Raw genomic sequence first — 20,538 nt, 5'->3', positions numbered from 1 at the left:
ATGACATCGCCCCATTTGTTAGGAAATGGAAAGACTTAGAAAAAAATCATATTAAGTGAAGTAAGCCAGACTCAAAGGAACTTTGGCTCAATGGTTTCCCTCATTTGTCATAATCAGTAGAAACCTTGGGCTCTACTAGGAGAGATCTGCAATAGAGCAAAGCCTTGATACATAAGGCCATATAGTATGAAGCTAATTGAAAGGACCTCCAGGATATTGAAACAAAAGCCATATAACGAATGACTGTTGTCCTCAATATACTATGTTATCTCTCTTCTCTTTTGCTGTACCTTGGGTATCTCATTTTGTTACAGTATCTCACTTTGTTATCTGATATACTGAATTTATTTGTATTTGGTTATTTGAAATTTGATAGGGAAGGGGGGAAACCAAGATGGGGGGGGGAGTGGCGAGGCGGGTAATGGGTACCAAGACATGTGAATTAATGCACCTTCTATCTGGCAAATGTCATGTAACCCTTTTATTAATTACAATAAAATATTAAAAAAAGAACTGACATTGTTCAAAATAAATGCATTTAATACTTGACATATAAGTTTATCCCTCCTACAGGCGTGAGCCAGGCACTCGTGGCTCACGCCAGTAATGTTAACTGCTCAAAAGGTTGGGATCTTGCGATTAAGATTGTGGTTTGAAGCCAGTTTGGGAAGAAAAGTTCACGAGATTTTTATCTCCAATAACTTATTCTCAAAAAATCTGAAAGTGGTGCTAACTCAAGTGATAGAGCCCTCGCTTTGAGCACAAAGAGGATCAGGGACAGCACTTGGCCCTGAGTTCAAGTTCCAGGACTAGCAAAAAACATTTAATGTTTTATATATAACATTTAATGTTATATTTAACATCTATAACATATTTTCACAATAGAAGAAAATCTCTGGGCAGATGATAATAGAATTAATTCTTAAAGGTTTGGCCAGAAAAAAACAATTAGGTATAATTGTGTTTGTGTACATACACATGCTATTAACCCTAGAACAGATTTTATTTATCAATGGCACACATTTAAAAAGTAAATTTTGGGCTGGGAGTGTGGCTTAATGGTAAAGTACTTGCCTAGCCTGCATGAAGCCCTAGATTCAATTCAATAGTAGCACATACACAGAAAAGGTCGGAAGTGGTGCTGTGGCTCAAGTAGTAGAGCACTAGCCTTCAGAAAGCCCAAGGACAGTACCCAGGACTTGAGTTCACGTCCCAGGACTGACAAAGTAATTAATTAATTAACTAATTAATTAAATTTGACTTTTCTTAAGAAAATTAACATTAAAATCTCAATGAGGTACCATTTTATACTGCATAGATTAAGAATTATTTATGTATAATAATGAAACTTATGGAGCAAGGGACTATGGATCAATGGAAATGATCTTGTAACATCAAGCATATATATACTCTACATCTAAGGAATTCCATTCCTTGAGATCCCTTGCATATGTAACTCAGAGATATGTTACATGTCTGGTCATAGTCATAATTTCAGTATTCACAAAAGCTAGAAACACCTAATTGTTAGTACAATAGAATGAGCATATAAATTATAGTATGTATGTTCAAAGAACTATTATAGTTTAATGACAATGAACAACACATAGATATATAGTTATAAACCCATTATTAACTATAAGTATTATGAATTACCAATAGTACATCATCATTATTATGAGTTAACTAAATAATTATTAAAGCATTTATATGTTTCATTTTAAGCATATGATTATCTCTTATGAGAGGACCTAATGAATCCCATACGTGATTCTAATGACATTGACAGTGTTCTGATACTTGAGGTTAGTGGAAATTTCTTAAAAATGAGTATATATTCTGTTTTATTACTTAAATGAATATTGTATATATTAATCTTAGATATTAAATAACATTAAAATATTTGCAAATATAAATTAACTAGGAATATATGAGAAAAAACTCACTGAAAACATTAAGAACAAAGACAGCGAGCATACTTACTGGTTCAATTTCAACATCAGCAATCTGAATAGATCCACCAATCCTAAGGTCTATAACATTTGCATGATGAATTACAACCTTATTTAGGAGAAATAGAAAGCTTTATAGAGTTGTGTACAAATGTCATCATAGCTGAAAGTTGAGTAAATATGTCATCATATAGCTGAAAAGTTAACTTATATTTATAGGACTTTATTATTTACATAAAAGCCACATAATTTAGATGCATAAAATAATTCTGGTCAGACACTGGTGGCTTATGCCTGTAATCCTAGCTACTTGGGAGACAGAGATCTGAGGATCATGGTTTGAGATTATCTCCATTGACCATCAGAAAGCTGGAAGTAGAACTATAGCTAAAAGTTGTTGAGCAAAGCCGGACTTGGTGGCTCATGCCTGTAATCCTCACTACTCAGGAGGATGAGATCTGAGGATCACAGTTCAAAGCCAGACCCAGCACTAAAGTCTGTGAGACACTTATCTCCAATTAACCACTAGAAAATGGGAAGTGAGTTTGTGGTTCAAGGGGTAGAGTGGTAGCCTTGAGCTGAAGAGTGCAGAGACAGTGCCCAAACCCAGAGTTCAAGCCCCATTTCCCACAAAAAATTGGTAGAGCACTAGGCTTGATCAAAAAAGCTGAGGAGTAGTGTCCCAGCCCTGAATGTAAGCCCTATACCTGACAAAATTATCTTGCATTTGTCATCACATTTCTTCTTTTATAAAATTGATCCTTTCTGGAAGAATAAGTGTTTAAATGTTACAAGCCAGATGGCTTCTGATTGTTTACAAAATTATTGGAATTCTATATAACATGTTTGTATTTAGCTAGTTACAATAGATTAATCAAACTTGAGAAACAGGAGAGGACAAAAACATTATTCCCTTTGAAACATGTACAACTTGAGGGTATAGGTGGGACTAGGAAAGATAAGGAAGGAAAATAAAATGAACAAGATGCATTGTACTTATAAATTGACATATTAAGTTGAAACCTCTTTGTACAACTACTTAAAAGTAAAAAATAAAAATAAATAGAAAAAATAGAAAAATATAACAGTCAAAATAATCACAAAAATAACAGCCATTACAAAAATTCTATATGCATGTAGTATAGAATTAAATGTATTATCTCAATTTTAAAATAGTATTGTCTGATATAACTACTGTTAAGCTCTCTAATTTCAGAGTCCAGAGTGCTAAACATTCCACCATAGAACCCTACTAATCTCTCTAATTTCCAAGTGTGGAAAACCAATACTTTAAAGAGAACATTATTTTTCTTTTTCTTGATGCCATAAAATTTGAATACATGACAGCAACTAAACTTGGAGTAACAACTTGCCTGAACACTTATTGCTTCCAAGAAAAATAAGATAATGAAGATTTGGTTGTAAAATTCCCAAGATAAAGGAGCTATAGATTAGCTGAACCTACATTTGTCTAAGTAAAATCTCAAATACAGAAATAATACTTCTTGAAAGCATAAAGTAGTAAATCAATTATGGGTACGTGGGGATTGATTCAAGTGGTAGATGGTAGATCAGCAGTCTAGGAAGTGAAAGACTCTGAGTTCAAACTCCAGTATAGCCAAAAAATTAATAATTAAAAGTATTTTCTGAAAATCATCTCAATTCTGGCCCTCAAGTTTATATTAGATTATTTAGATCAGTTTACTTATTTGTTTCCAGTTCTGGGGCCAGAACTCAGGGCTTGAGCACTGACCTTGTGCTTTCTCAATTTTAGAGCTCTACCACTTGAGCTACAGTACCATTTCCGGCTTTTTTTTTTTTTGGTATGTAATACCAAGAAATCAAACCCCAGTCTTCATGCATGCTAGGCAAGCACTCTACCACTAGGCCAAACCACTGGCACCCAGTTTATCTACTTTTTTTGGTCAGCCCTCAGGCTTGAACTCAGGGGCTAGGCATTGTCCATGAGCGTCTTTTGATCAAGGCCAGCACTCTTATCACTTGAGCCACATTACCACTTCTAGCTTTTTCTGAGTGAACTATTGGAGACAAGAGTTTCATGGACTTTCCTGCCCAAGCTGGCTTTGAACCATTATCCTCAGATCTCCTGAATAGCTAGCATTATAAACGTGAGCCACCAGCAACCAGTTTAATTTGCCTATTTTTAAAATCTCTAACAAAATAGATCTTCAGATCTAATTTAATTTCTAGAAAATTGATAAGATTTCAAATTGCCCTTTAGTATAATGACTTTAAAATCAATTCCAAATAGGAGAAATAATTAAAATAAATTTTCTAAGAATAAAAATGATCATTTTATAGTAGCATATTAATGATTATTAGTATTTTCAAAAACAAGTCTTAAGTATGTTTATATATGCATATATACATATTCACTCATATATACAATACATATGTGTGTACATACCTTTGCTCTTGTGTCAAATTTTTCTGCCACAGATGGTGTACAGGAGATGTTAAGGACTACTAATCCACCAAATGGAATTATACCTTCTGGTGGAGTAATGTTAATAGTAGGTAAAAGACTTTCTTTACAAACCTGTAATTGAATAAAATTTTAAAGGGGCAAGGGGCAACATTATCATTTAAAGTTATTGTTTCAAAGTTTTTTTTTTAGAAAAGCATCCCACTTCCTAGACAGAGAAACCCCTAGCAAGGGGCTGATTTTATAATAATATTTGAATAATATACACACCAACACACACACACACACACACACACACACACACACACACACACACACACTTACACGTTTGAACTGAAACAAGAACTTGCAGCACTACTTTACTTTCTTATAAAACCTGGAATCAACATCAGTGGGAGGTTGTTCAACGTATATACTATCATACATTAAAGGAAATTACTGAGGCTTTATGGTATGGTTTGTCAGAAGCCAGAGTAAAAAAAAAGAACTCTTATTTTGTTATTTTGTTATTTTACCCAGTGAGATGATTTGGCCTAAAAATGTTAATGTAAAAAATGAGAGTGATAATATTGATAAATCCTAATACCACTAATGAAGGATTTAGTATATTCTTAGTATAAACTTATATCACTGCTTTGCACATCCTTCAGTTTAAATAAGGAATAACAACTATAAATGGACAATCTTCAGAAAAATCTCCATTGGTTATTTCATGATTTTTTAATCACAGTGTAAACAGGAAGAAATGAAAAATTATGCTACCAAACATGAACTGTAACATTAAGAAATGTATATTTAATATCTTTTTCAGACACCTACATTTTGTAAATCTGGCTACTACAAAGACTGATTAGGAGCCATCATGATTCAAGGGAAGTTTTAAATAATTAAAGTACAGTCGACTCCATGGAGATTGAAAGACTAAGACAAAGCCCAGCAAAGTAAGTACCAGGAAATGGGTATTTGCAAGCAGTGGTACAAGAAGACAATGGCAGAAGGATGAAGAGGAAAGAGTGGAATGCAGGCAAGAATGCATAGTATGTATCACAAAATTGAAAAAAAAATAACGGGATGGGTCAAAGGGGGCAGGGTGAAGATGTCAAAGAAAAGGTACAGATCAAAACGCATTACATGTATAAACTGCTTTGTTAAATGACAAAAATTCTCAATACATAACCTAAAACTGAAGGAAAGCGAGAGAAAGATGGGTGGGTGACATTGATCAAGAGGCATTACATTCAAAAACAGCGTTGTTGAATGCTAACTGTTGTATACAACTACTAAAAAATAATTTTTAAAAACCACTCAAAAATTAGGGGGAAAAAACAAAAGAGTTAAAGGCAGGGCTCAAGTTGTAGAGTCCCTGCCTAGCAATCACAAGGCAATCCCAATGGCAGCAAGAAGATAAATAATGATCATTTTTCAACCTTTTTTCTTTCAAAGAAACCAGATGATAGATGGTAAAAAGAAAAAAGAGAACAAATGAAAAGGACACATAACGAAGGGAGTGAGAGAAATGATTTTCAAGGAAAATAAGTATACTCAGAAAGTATTATAAAATATTATCATATTTATATTAATTTATACTATATAAATATATAAAGTATTATATAAAATAACCTAAAAGTTATCTGAAGTACATTTATAAAGAGCATTATCACAATCCTTATATTACCAACATATGGATCCACGTAAGAAATGGCTAAAATTTTAAATTACCTTAAAATACGCATGGTGTTGTCCTACATTATGAAGAATAGCTTTTCTCCAAGTTGTTAAACCTTGAGGACTATTACTGAACAGCACCCTTGGCTCCCAAAACATGACCTTGGTATGACCGAGCTAATAATGGGAGAAAAAAAGGAAAATGCAATTGAAATAATTATGACTAAAATATTTAGTTGTTTTGTTCACAATAATGTCTTAATTGTTAATAGTGCCTTAATTGTTCATATGAATGCACCCTAAATATGGTTAATGAAAGATAAAGGTAACCTTCCTATATTATACATTAAAAGTAGTTTAATGCATAAAATTCCAACAGTGGGTTTTTGTAATATAAGTTTGATTTAAAAGTATTTTTTGCCATTTAAAGTAGCAGTTTATGCATATAATGTATTTTGAACTGTGTCTTTTCTTCAACATCTTTCCCTGCCCACTTTGACCCACCCCTTTCTTTATTTTTATCAATTTTGTGATACATACTATGCATTCTTGCCTGAATTCTAGTCTCATTCCTCCTCATCCTTCTGTCACTCTCCTCTTGTCCCACCTTTTGCAAGTACTCAATGTATTATATATTATTTGTTACATTAAAAATAAATATGTAATAGTCTTGTTGGAGACTATGTTATTTAATTATTTGAAGAACATGATTTGGGTATTGAAGTAAGATTTCAGACTAAGCCAACAGGAATGAAACAGTTTCACAGCATAGTCCTTGATAAAAACAAACATTAAATGTGGATTTCATTTAATCGCTTCTTGTTCCTTCATCTTGGAGACAGTTTTTCTATGTAGCCTAGGCTAGACCTAAACTTGTGATCATTTGTCATCAGCCTTTTCCAGTTTGCTTTCCCCAGAAAGCTTCAAAAGTATAAAGCTTTAAAAGTTTTAAACCTTCAAAAATTTACCTAAAAAATCGAATCAAATACTCTGGATTCTCACAATGTTATTGGGTAAACAGTGCAGAAAGCACATTTTATCAACAGCTGTGCTGTAGCGAAATAAGTGTGTGTATAAATTCCAACTAAGGAATGATTGCACATGTAAGCTTACATTCAGCACTCTAGTCCTCCATGTTTTCACTGTTCATCTCAGTTACTCTTTTTAAGGCTATTGTAAGAATCAAATTTGTGAATATACTAATATCACTTAATAAACACTTAACAGAATTACTCAATAGCTGAGTATTATTAAGGCTAGCTAAACCCAAATTAGCAAATTCCACATACTTTTGTTAGGAAAAATGTGCAGAGTGAGTATGTAGCAAATTTATAGTAAACTTGTCAAACATAGTAGCATAAACAAAAGTTCAAAAACAATGTACAGATTTACTTCAAGACAGTTATAAAAGGTAGAAATAGTATTATGCTATGTAAATATTTGAAATCACTCAAATTCCTATTACTTACATAGAAGGCAAATGATGGTATAGTCACATAAGTGATATTGTTTAGGAGTGAGAATGCATGGTCTATAACCATGTGAATCAGCTCAGATTAATCCATCATATATACATATATATATATATGGAGGATTATATATATATATGATAGAACATCTATATGTATGATAGAATATCCATATTGATTATATGTATATAAAGTTCAAAATGAAAATTAAACTATGTTCTTAAAAGTAAAGCTAGTGATGACCCTAGGATGGACTCACAGTGATTGCTAATGTGAATCTAAATGAATGGGGTCCTTTTACGTGTTAATTTAGTTCTGCTTCTTGATCTTGTGGGTCCCTAGGTAGGTTACAAAGGTGACCATAGTTTACAGTTTTGAAGATGCAATAATACATGGTTTTAGTTTGTATATCATACTATATGGGTATTATATAATGATAACCAAATTTAGAAATAATATATACACACATATATATGTATATGTCTAAGTCTGTATATGCATACATGTATGTATGTATATATATATATATATATATATATATATATATATATAGAGAGAGAGAGAGAGAGAGAGAGAGAGAGAGAGAGAGAGTAACCAGCTTCAAGTATACGAAAAACCCATGTGTTCACAAAGAAATATGTAAGAGCCTCTTCATGTCATGGACATAGAGATGGAATTTAGTAAAATAGCATTCAGCTTGTTCCAAATTCCTCAAAAATTTGAATAAATAGTACATATATATGTGTACACATACATATATATGCAACTCTGTATGTATACATCTAAACAACTTACAGTTCTCAAAGTAAAAATCACATCCAATTTTAATTACCTGTGCAACACATTTTAATGTTAATGTGTTTCCATCAGTGACTTGCAGAATAAATTCCCCTGTCTCAGGAGAATTGAAAGTTGGCTGCCATGATACCTCACATTCCAATGAGCAGTATGGATCAACAATGCCTACAGAGAATATATAGAGAAAATAAGACCATAACAACATTCTTGTTAGATGGACTTTGCAAATACTACAAATCAAAGCATTCCTAAAAATGTAACTGCATTAACAAATTACTGATATTAAATTCCAATTGTGTGGACATACAGACTGAGAAATTGTAAATTAACATACTTGATTTAATTGAAAGCTGAAATTCACAATTTATTTCTGAAACTGTTGAAGTAAAGAAAAATGCATGACCAAAATATATCAGTGTTTGAAAACCAATAGAATATTTATCAGTGAGGGAGATATTCTAGGATCAGCTAGAGCTATAATATATATATATATATATATATATATGTGTGTGTGTGTGTGTGTGTGTGTGTGTGTGTGTGTGTGTGTGTGTGTGTAGAGATAGATAGATAGATAGATAGATAGATAACAGAAAATTATTTGAGGCTGCTAAGCAAATAATTGTCCCCTCTATATATCTTCCACTTTTAAATATTTCACAGCCATTTAGATTTCAGAGAAACAATCATCATTACTAGAGAAATTTTTGTAAATGTACACATCCCTGGAGATATAAATTCCTATCTACATAATAGATAATAGATTAAAATATTCTATAATTCAGATATCTTTATAATTTATGTGTTAAAACTCCTATTTGGTATGAGAAGCTTTTACCTACTCTGTCATCATTGTCTTTGGAATAAGGAAAAATACTTGATAGAATAAAATGAATTAGAAGTTTTTGCAGGAAGAGAGAAGCCTCTAAAATTTAGGGGCACCTGACACTGAATAGGATAGAGTGGATAACATATTTTTTTGCCTAGAATCAAGTTGACTATCATGATGCATGGTCGTTCATATGAGGAGCTAAAAACACATATAAAGACCACCCACTGTCTGGTATTTTTTACATTCTTCAGTGCTAACACTGTGATAGGCACAGTCACTGATAAAGATTTGGCAAAAATTTGGTCATAGAAATATCTACAGTCTACTGGGAACCATGAGGATTACACTTGACAGTAAACAAGGGTGAAATTCCTGTTATATGGAATTTATTAGATGGGAACTTACTTATCGTATGTATTCAGAAGCCCATGAATGGGTATATACTGACAATAGCTTCAAAACTCAATGTGCCTTCTAGCTTCCTATACTATCATTCCTTACTACATGGTCTTCCTAAGTGTAGACAGGCATGATATATTCTAGTAGTTTAAAAGCACGAATTCTATGGTTAGTCTCTCTGGTTCAAATTTCAGATCTGTCAGTTGATTCCTGAGACCTTCAATAGATTATTTAAACTCTCTGCAACATAGTCCCTGATCATCGATAAAATGATGAAAACAATTATTTGCAATTCAGAGAATCAATGTGAGGATTAAATTAGTATATACTTGCAAAAGGGAATTTACTTAAAAAGTAGAACTAAACAAATCTTTGTCCATACCTCTTTGGCAAGAAAGACTGGGGAAAAAAAAAGAAAGATCTTTCTAGGGGGAAAAGAAGATAGTGCCGAAAAAATAGGGACCCAGCTTTTCTTTCTCCCACAAAGAGAAACAGGGAATCCCACGAGCCAACTACCTTAAGAAACCCACAAGAACAAATTCAAGAAGCAACGGAGAAGTACACAATCTGGAAAAGAAATCCAGATAAAGCTTATATGCCACGTTCTCAATGAATTCGAAACGCAAGGACCCCTCCCCCACCCCTCGCTGCTGGCTCCAAGCCAGTAAAGCCACAGCGCCCTCTGGGCCCGGGAAGCCCCGAACTCCAGGTACACCATCAAGACGTGGAATCCAGACACTGGAACCCACACAGACTGGGCACAAAAGTGTCAGTGGCCAGCACCAGTGCCAGGAATCCCAGAACGCCACCAAGCGGAGGAATCCAGATGCAGGAATCCCACACAGACCGGGCACAGACAGCACAGACAGCACAGACAGCAGGGGAGACCAGAGGGGAACAACCCTCCAATGCCTGCGGAGCAGGTCACATCAAACCCTGATGAGTAAGAAGTCCAGCGGGTGCTCTCAAACCCACCAGGAAAGCAGAGCTGGTGGCCAGCTATAGATCTTAACACAGACCCCTCCACTCAGCCCCAAGAAAGACTGGCAAGTGCAGGGGGGCAAGGAATTCAGAATCCTGTCCCTTCCCCCAACAGCCCCTCTCCCAGGCCATTGACTGGAGGAGACTGACAGGCGGGCAGGTGCTAAGACCCAGCACCCCGACAAAGGGTATGGAGGTGTTCCTGCTCCCACCTGCCCAACAGCTTCCTCCCCCAGGCCACTGAAACTGGAGACTGAGGGGCACTAAGACCCTGCCTGCCAATAGCTGGTGGGGGTGTGTGCCCATGCGGGCATCTGAGTGAGCCAAAACCTAGGGGGGCACCCTCCTTCTGGGAACCCTGGCAAGCGAGCACCAGGTGGGCCTCCCCACAGAATCACAGAAAGGCACACAGCCCAAATGGTGCAGTACTTCTGGTGGAAAACACCCTAGTATAGAAAAACAAAAAGAGCAGGAATAGCAACCCTGACACAGAGCAGGGAACTGGAGGGCAGACCAGCAAGGGCAGAGAACCAGAAAGGCACAGATCCGCCCTACTGCGGAAACACCCAGAGCACAGGTCCTCAGTTGGGCCCTGCCCGTGAGAACAAGGCCAGCAAACTAGCACCAGTTGGGCTAGCTGAGACCTAGGTGAGCAGCTGGAAGCAGCCTTTGAGAACTTGTGGGCACATCAACAAAAGCTGCATGCTCAGACCCAGTATCAGTTGTGCTAGCTTGGGCACAGCTAGAAACTGTGTGTCTCCACAGGAAACTAGTGGACTTGTCAGCAATAGCCGCTCACTCCTACTGGGAATTGCGAACACACCACCTATTGGGAACTGAGATCACGTCCACCTAAGGGCAAAAGAAACAAGAGAGCACCTACATCTGGGCCCTTTTGCTGGTCACCTGGAGTACAAGACAAACACAGCTGTGCTACCCAGCTGAGGTCCAAGCATGCACTCAAAAAGCACGTGCCACTCACCATTTGGAAAAGGTGGGTGTGCCAACGCTACCCAACCACATGGGGAATCAGCTGTGTTCCCTGCTGCAATAGAACCAAAGCTGCACATCATCAGCTGGCCCCTGCTGCCTGAGAACCTGGTAGACAAGCTCCAACAGAAGCTCTATCCAGCCAAATCCCAAATACACAGATAACCGTGAGCCACTGTGGGAAGTCAGTTCTACACTCCTCCTGACCCCAGAAACACCAAAAGCACAATTCCATACTTGGACCTGCCTAACTGAAGTCAGCACTGGAATTAATTGGGCTGAGAACCAAACATATACACAGATACCCAGAGAGAACCACCAGACCCAAACCAAGTAAAGACCACCACCTATTGACCACAGAGCAAACCTAGAAGAGTAGTTAGCAAGCCCTGAGCACCCAATGTGGAAATCACAGAGACAAATCATGAAATTTATAAATAATCCAAGTCCCACACAAATCCCAAAAAGAAACAAGAGTGAAGGGATAAGAAAGAAAACACCATCCAAAGAAATGACACCTGAAGAGACACAAGAAATATCTCCATTCAAGGACATGACTAAAGAGATTAAAGCAAAACTCCAAAAACAATTCCAGAAATAAAGACAGGAAATTATCAAGGGAGTTCCTTGATTTTAAAGAGAAGTGAAGACAAAAATAGATAATGTTTATACTCCCTTAGATGGAAAGATGAATACCCTCAGAGCAGACATGATGGACTCAATGTTCACAATACAAACTAAAATGGAAGCTCTAGGCAACAGATTGACTAAGATGGAGTATAGGACATCAGGAACGGAAGATAAAACACAAGAGCTAGAACAGAGAGTCATCAGTCTGGAGAAATCAGAATTCACCAAAGAGAATTCCAAGAATTGGCTGACACAGCCAAAAAATCTAATTTTCATATAATAGGAATTGATGAAGGGGAAGATTTGAAACAAAGGGAATGCAACACTTATTCATCAAAATTATAGCAGAAAACTTCCCTAACCTCAAAAGGAAAATCTCACTCACATTACTCAAGCTATTAGAATGCCAAATAGAGAAGACCCCACATGGAAATCTCCCAGACACATCATAGTAAAAGCAGACCTGAAGAGTAAGGAGTTGATCCTTAGTACTGCAAAAAAATGAAGAAAGAACGATACTAGAATGGGAAAAAAAATTACAATCACTGCAGACTTTTCCACAAAGACCCTAAATGCAAGAAATCATGAAAAAATATCATTCATGCCCTGAAGACCAACAACTGCCAACCCAGAGTGACATATCTAGTGAAACTAGCATTTACATTTGAGGGAGAAACAAGAATATTTCATTCCATAGAGAAGGTATATGAATTTATGCACCCTAAACCAGCATTATAAAAATATTAAATAATCAAGAACAAAGAGCAGAACAGGAAGAACTCTCATCAAGAAGCTATGACCTATAAATTAGTAAATACAAAGGGAAAAGGAGAGAGTAAAAGAGAAACCCAGAAGGAAAAATAAATAATGACAATGGATGCTAACCACTTTTCCATATTTTCCCTAAATGTGAACAGGCTGAACAATCCAGGAAAGACAACAGCAGATTGGCTGAAGAAACAAGACCCATCAATTTGCTGTCTCCAAGATACCCACTTCACTGCTAAAGACAGAAAAAACTCCAAGTGAAGGGATAGAAAAGAATTTTCCACTCCAATGCACCATGCAAAAAAGCAGGAGCAGCAATCTTAATCTCTGACGAAATTAACTTCTCAGTAAAATCAGTACATAAAGATAAAGATAGCCACTACATATTAGTAAAGGAGTCAAATCATAACCAGAATATCACAGTTATAAACATTTATATCCCCAAGGTTACAAGATAAGATAGACTCAAACACAGTCATAGTGGGAGACTTCAATATGCCAGTCTCACCAAAAAAAAAAGATAAGCAAAGACACGTCTGAGTTAAACAACACCATAGGCCAGCTGGACTTAACAGACATACAGAGTCTTCTTCTACCCAACAGCAAAACACTATACATTTTTTCTCTGCAGCCCATGGAACATCCTACAAAATAGGTCACATACACAAAATAGGTTCACATGAAGAACTTAAGCAAATACAAGAGGAATGATATAATCCCCTGCATTCTATCTGATCACAGTAGGATCAGACTAGTTCTAAATAACAAAGTAAGGGTTAAACAATATTCAAACACTTGAAGCTGAATAATACACTTCTGAATAACTCCTGGGATATAGAACAAAGAAGAAAATCAAGACTTTCTTGAATGTAATGGCAATCAAGATGCATCACAAAGGAACTTAAGGGATGCAGCAAAAGCAGTCTTAAGGTGCAAATTTATCATACTAGGAGCCCAGAATAAAAAAAAATAAGACAGAGGAAACTCATGTAAACAACCTAAAGAAGCAATTGGAGCACCCATAGGAGCAAGAAAATGTTAACTCTAAAACAACTAGGACAGAAATAACAAAAATAATATCAGAACTATCAGATGGAAATAAGATCTACTATATGTATCAAAAAGTTGGTTCTTTGCAAGAGTCAACAAAAGAGACAGACCCCTGTCAAGATTAATAAAATAAACAAAAACAAAAACAAAAGGGGAGGGGAGACTCAAATAAAACAAGATTAGACATCCTACAGGAAAAAATCACAACTGACATTCCATTATAAATAAGTACTTCCAGGGCCTATATTCAAAGAAACAGGAAAATTTAGTAGATATGGATGATATTTTAAATAAACTTAGGTTACCCACATTGAAGTAAGAAGAGATAAGTCAACTGAGCAAACCAATTTCATACAATAGTGGAAGCAATCAGAGACATGCCAACCAAAAAGAGCCCAGGTCCAGATGGTTTCACTAAGGAATTCTACAATATTTTTAAAGATGAATTAATACCTGTATTCTTGAAACTCTTCCAAGAAATAGAAGCAGAAGGAGCCATACCAAATTCATTTTATGAAGCTAACTAATGTCACATTCCCAAACCAGGGAAAAACCCAACAAAATAAGAGAACTACAAACATCTCTAAAATGAACATAGACGCAAAGCTCCTCAACAAAATACTAGCCAACAGAATCCAGAAACATTTTTTTTAATTATACACTACAATCAAGTAGGCCTCAGCTCATTGATGCAAGGTGGGTTTAATATTCACAAATCAATTAATGTAAATATATCATATCAATAGAGCTAAGGTTATGAATCATACAGTTTCTCTAGACGCTGAGAAGGCATTTGACAAAATATAACATTCATTCATGTTGGAAGCACTAGAAAAAATAGGAATAGGAGATACATTCCTTAAAATAATTAAAGCCATATATAACAAAAGTACAGCCAGTATCATACTAAATGGAGATAGACTAGAACCAATTACCTTAAAATCAGGAACATTCCTTAAAATAATTAAAGCCATATATAACAAAAGTACAGCCAGTATCATACTAAATGGAGAAAGACTAGAACCAGTTACCTTAAAATCAGGAACAAGACAGGGGTGCCTACTTTCTCCATTTCTCTTCATATAGTGCTGGAACCCCTAGCAAGAGCAATAAGGCAAGAGAAAGACATCAAAGGGATCCACATAGGGAAAGAATAAATTAACCTATCCCTATTCGCAGATATTATCCTATACCTGAATGACCAACTCCCAAACGCCTAGAACTGATAAGCAACTTCAGAAAAGGGCACGATACAAAATGAACCTTCAAAAGTCAGTAGTTTTTCTGTACTCCAACAATACACAAATAAAAGGAGAAATTAAGAAAATGATCCCATTTGCAATAGTCCCAGAAAGAATAAATATTTAGGAATTAACCAAAGACGTAAAGGAATTATATAATGAAAACTATAAAAGCCTAAACAAAGAAATTAAAGAGGATACCAGGAAATGGAAAGACATCCCATGCTCATGGACAGGGAGAACCAACATAGTGAAAATGGAAAATGGCCATACTATAAAAATTAATATGCAATTTCAGTGCAATATCCATCAAAATTCCAAAGACATTCTTTACTGAAATAGAAATAGAAGGTGCGAACCAGTGGCTCATATGGAACAACAAAAGACCTGTAATAGCCAAAGCAAATCTAGGAAAAAGAACAATGCAGATGGTATTAGGATATCAGACTTCAAACTCTAGTATAGAGACATAATAACAAAAACAGCATGATACTGGCACAAAAATAGAATGGAGGATCAATGGAAGAGAATGAAAGATTCAGAAATAAAACCACATACCTATAGTTAACTTATATTTGACAAAGGGGACAGAGATATAGAGTGGAACAAACACAGCCTATTCAATTATTGGTGCAGCCACATGCAGAAAACTAAAAATTGATCCCAGCCTGTTGCCATGCACAAGCATTAACTCAAAATGGATGAAAGATCTCAATATCAGACCTGAAACCCTGAAACTTCTACATGACAGAGTAGGAGAGACACTGGAACTCATAGGCACAAGCAAAAACTTCCTGAGCAGAGTCCCAGGGTCACAACAGACTGCAGAGAGAATCAACAACTGGGACTACCTAAAAATAAAAAGTTTCTGCACAGAAAAAGATATAGCTATTAAAGTAGAAAGACAGCCAACCAACTGGAAGAAGATAATTACCAATAATATATCAGACAAATGCTTAATATCCAATATCTACAGGGAACTAAAGAAACCAATCCCCCCCAACCCAACAAACCAATCACTAAATGGACAAGGGAACTAAAGAGAAACCTTCCAAAGGAAGAGGTTAAAATGGCAAAGAAACATATGAGAAAATGTTCATCATCCATGGTCGTAAAAGAAATGCAAATAAAAACAACCCTAAGATACCACCTTACCCCAATTAGAATGGCCAGTATTCTGAACTTAGAAAACAATAAATGCTTATGGGGTTGTGGAGAAAGAGGAACTCTACTGCACTGCTGGTGAGACTGTAAACTAGTACAGCCAATCTGGAAGGTAATTTGGAGGTTTCTTAAAAAACTGAAAATAGACCTTCCCTACAATCCTGCAATACCACTTGTTGGGCATCATAACCCAGGGTATGATAAGGACACCTGAACAGCCATGTTCATCTCTGCACTATTCACAGTAGCCAAGTGATCGAAGGAAGCCACATGCTCCACTACAGATGAATGGATAGAAAAAATGTGGTACATATATACAGTGGAATTTTACATAGCCAGCAGACAAGATAAAATAATGGCATTTGCTGGGAAGTGGATTAAACTAGAACAAATCACGCTGAGTGAGATAAGTCAAGACCAGAGCAACAAAATGTGCAAGATCTCCTTGATTGTGGATATTAGATCCAAACGGTACAAGAGCGATGACTAAATATTGGGGTATCCAAGGTTATGGACATTGTCTTGGATATATAAACATAACTACATAGACATACGAATCAATGATGGGATATATACTCTATAGGCATAATGTTACATTTTGTAGATTGATATGTATCTATGACATACAAATCCTCAGCTTAATTTTAATTATGTTCTAAAATCTATGTGCCCATGATTGTATATAAAGATTCCCTTCTTGAATACATTTTTGTTAAACATGACACTTGAAATATGGTACAAATATCAGTGTTAATAAAATCTCTCAAAAAAGATCTTTCTGGATAAGAACATTTCTGCTCTAGATAAGAACATTTCTGCAAAATAAGGGTGATGTTAAGAAAGGGAATTAATATTATATATGAATTTAGGAATGACTTCAAGAGGAGACAGATATAAGCAAATCATTGTAAATGTCATAAGATATATAATAAGAAAAACAGAACAGATGAGGTGAAATTTGAACCAAGAAAATGGAAAAAATTCATCATATGACTTCTAAGTACTGATATGATGATGAACTAGAACTTTTCAGGAATACAGTGCCTGAGTGGGTTAGTGTAAAAGTCACTGTATCACAAACATTTGAGTGCTCAAGGTTTTACTAAGGGGTAAAGTCAACAAAATGTAAAGATATCAAGCAGGAAAATATACAATGCCTATAAGAAAAAACAAAGTAGACGTCAATTCTTAAAAAGAAACTCCTAATAACCCATATTTTTAAATCATATTTACTTAAGTAACAATCACCTCGATTATACTATCTAATTACTTCTACGCTCCTAACCAGACTACACAGTGCACATTTTGTGGATGCACGTCTAAATATACAGATGAATGAATTAATAAATGTCTAAATCAAATGAAATAAGCCATTACCACTAGCTGGACGAATAGAAAAGGCCACCCCTCTTTCTGTATTTATTGGGTGCCATCCAAATCGAGCAGGAAGATTCTGGTGATTATACAATTTAACTGTTCCTTGAAAACACGTTTTCACTAAGAACGCTTGTGGTCTTAATAATATCTCTCTGGAAGACAGTTCAAGTCGTATTGGCATAATAACTGCCATCACTAGAATGTGTCCACCAGGGATGTTATTCACTGTAAATGTGAAAGACCTGTAACACACCAAAAGCATCCATGTTTAAATGATCACAGCTATTTTAATTATAGAATTCACTTACATACGAAAACTGCATATGTAATAGAGTAAACTACATAATCAATATCCAGTATGTAATGTAGTATTCATGCTTTGAAATGAAATGCAATATACTACAATTATTTAGGTAAATAAATACATCCTACAAATGGTTTAAGCACAAAGAAATTCAAATATGAAGCATACTTCCAAAATTTTCCAATTTTCTGAGATTCAAATATCATTGAAACATATGTACTAGCTGTAGGTGGAATCACAAATGATAACTGTTTTGTTTTCTGAAGTTCTTCCATATTAACATCTAACTGCACCAAAACATGCATAGAGAGCATATTAATAAAATGCACTTGACGAATATTTGTAGAGTTCACACAAACATTACCGAAGTTCAGAATCGAGGGTCCTAGAATAATGAAAAATGAGTTCTTAATTTTAATGCTGCAATGTGTCCATTTATATCTTTATTAAAATTAATCAAATTATAGAAAATTATCAAATATTTAGTATATTTACTATAAATTACAAGTTATACTTTATTTACATGATTATAAATTGATATTTAGATTTTTGACTGAATTTCAACATGAACATATTTTAATTATATGACAAAATAGGCACAATGTAACTCATCTCAACACACTAATTCCCAATACTCCAACAAACTCTACTCTCTATTTTACTCAAGAATCCAGCATCTATAGGAAATAGTCATTTTTACCATAAATCACTGTCCTAATTCTGTCCTTTTATATGGCAATTATTATGTCATAATGTAGTAGACACATATTTTGTGTTCCAATGAATTTTCTATTCTGGGAAGAAGTTACTTTAAACAGATTTTTACGTAAGTTATACAGCTCTACAACAGTGTTATAAATAGCAATAATTATTCTCTACTACTAAAAGAAAAACTTCCCAAGTATCTGTTACAATGACCTGTAAGCCATAAATGCTTTTTTTTTTCATGCAACTAGGCAGGCACAGTAATTATCCCTGGCTTTTTTTCCTTTGTGATTTTTCATTTTTTCTCATTATGAGTGATTCCCTCACATTCATTATCTCGTTAAACATTTTCTGAAGAATTGAGAAGAGCCATCAACAGAACATTAAACTTTTATTGTGAAATTTTTTCCTACCCAAGTACTCTCATCCATAAGATCTAGCTTCTTCGGTAATCCTGGTCTCTTAGGTTTGTCATTTCACTACCTTAAACCCTTCAGTCTTTTTTGAGTTCTTTCTTTCTGTGCTGTGGACTGGAAACTCTCACACTAGTAATTCTGGATACAGCTCACCTAGATTATTTTACTCTCTTTGGTACCCCTTTTTAAATTAATTTACCTTACTGTTGTTACACAGATGTTGTATAGAGGGATTACAATTACATGAGTCAGGTAATGAGTACATTTCCTTTCTGTTCCCTCCCTCTCTCCCAGACTCTCCCTATTTTTTTTGCCAGTCCCTGGGCTTGAACTCAGGGTCAGGGCACTGTCCTTGAGCACTGTAGCCCAAGGCTAGCACTGGGCAACTTGAGCCACAGCATCACTTCTAGATTTTTCTGTGTATGTGGTATGGAGGAATTGAACCCAAGGCTTCTTGCATGCTACACAAGCACTATACCACTAGGACACCCTCGCAGGGCCCTCCCTCTCTTTGTTAAAATCATTTTATTGCTATTATTTAGGATCTTTACAAAGTAATTATATTCTAGAAGTAAGGTAATGAGTACAATCTTTCTTGGACAATATTATCCCTTATTTGCCTTCCTGTCCCTTCCCACAATGGTCCATTTTCACATAGTATATATTGAATACTATGATTGCAATTGTTCACCCTTCTCCTTCCATTCCTGTGTCCCTGGTACCATTTTCTTCCCTGTATCATATTCTATGTTATGGAAATGCTGATGTATTTTTGTCATTTGTTTCTGGTCATTTCAGGTGATGGAGTCACTTTGGGAAGCCTTTTAAAAGGTTGGGTTTTTTTTAAAGTTAGATATAAATTTTCCATACAAATCAGAAATTATAATCTTAGGAATCTAATAAAAAATAAAATCTCATGTTCCATCAAAGAAATGTAGGTCAATATATAGAGAGCCTCTTTATAAGAGACACAGTTTGAAATAGCACAATATCCAAGAATCAGTGGGGAAAATAAATAAAATAGAGTATATGAATGTAGTAGTATGTTATTTACATATGAAAAATTAATATTAACAGATATATAAGTTCCAGAACTCAATATGCTAAGTGTTAATACAATGTTTTATCACATATTATTCAATTTATATGAAATGTTCAGAGCAGAAAAATTCATATAGATAGAAAGGATTTATTGATTGCTCAAGGTGGAAGGTAAAAATATGGAGTGACTGCCTAATGGGACAGTTGTGCGTATATATTCTAAAATTGAATTGTGATGGAATTTTCATAGCTAAATTTGCAAAAATTCATTGACTTCTGCACATTAAAATGATGAATTCTGAAGATTATAAAT

At 35.2% G+C, this 20,538-nt stretch overlaps 1 protein-coding gene across 1 annotated transcript in view; it reads right to left on the bottom strand.

The window, feature by feature from the left end:
• Cfap47 (cilia and flagella associated protein 47) overlaps window positions 1–20,538 on the bottom strand; it is a 206,544-nt gene that overhangs the window by 162,316 nt on the left and 23,690 nt on the right. The window contains exons 14-19 of the mRNA XM_090325738.1: window positions 18,232–18,448; window positions 17,760–18,001; window positions 8,365–8,495; window positions 6,118–6,240; window positions 4,381–4,512; window positions 1,984–2,061 (exon numbers count right to left, since the gene is read on the bottom strand). Of these exons, the coding sequence (XP_090181864.1) occupies window positions 1,984–2,061; window positions 4,381–4,512; window positions 6,118–6,240; window positions 8,365–8,495; window positions 17,760–18,001; window positions 18,232–18,448 (923 nt within the window). The remainder of the gene's footprint in view (window positions 1–1,983; window positions 2,062–4,380; window positions 4,513–6,117; window positions 6,241–8,364; window positions 8,496–17,759; window positions 18,002–18,231; window positions 18,449–20,538) is intronic.

This window comes from Megascapheus bottae, chromosome X, assembly GCF_031878675.1.
Source record: "Megascapheus bottae isolate mThoBot1 chromosome X, mThoBot2.hap1, whole genome shotgun sequence".
Lineage (NCBI taxonomy): Eukaryota > Metazoa > Chordata > Mammalia > Rodentia > Geomyidae > Megascapheus > Megascapheus bottae.
This window is presented reverse-complemented; position numbering and strand designations above follow the sequence as displayed.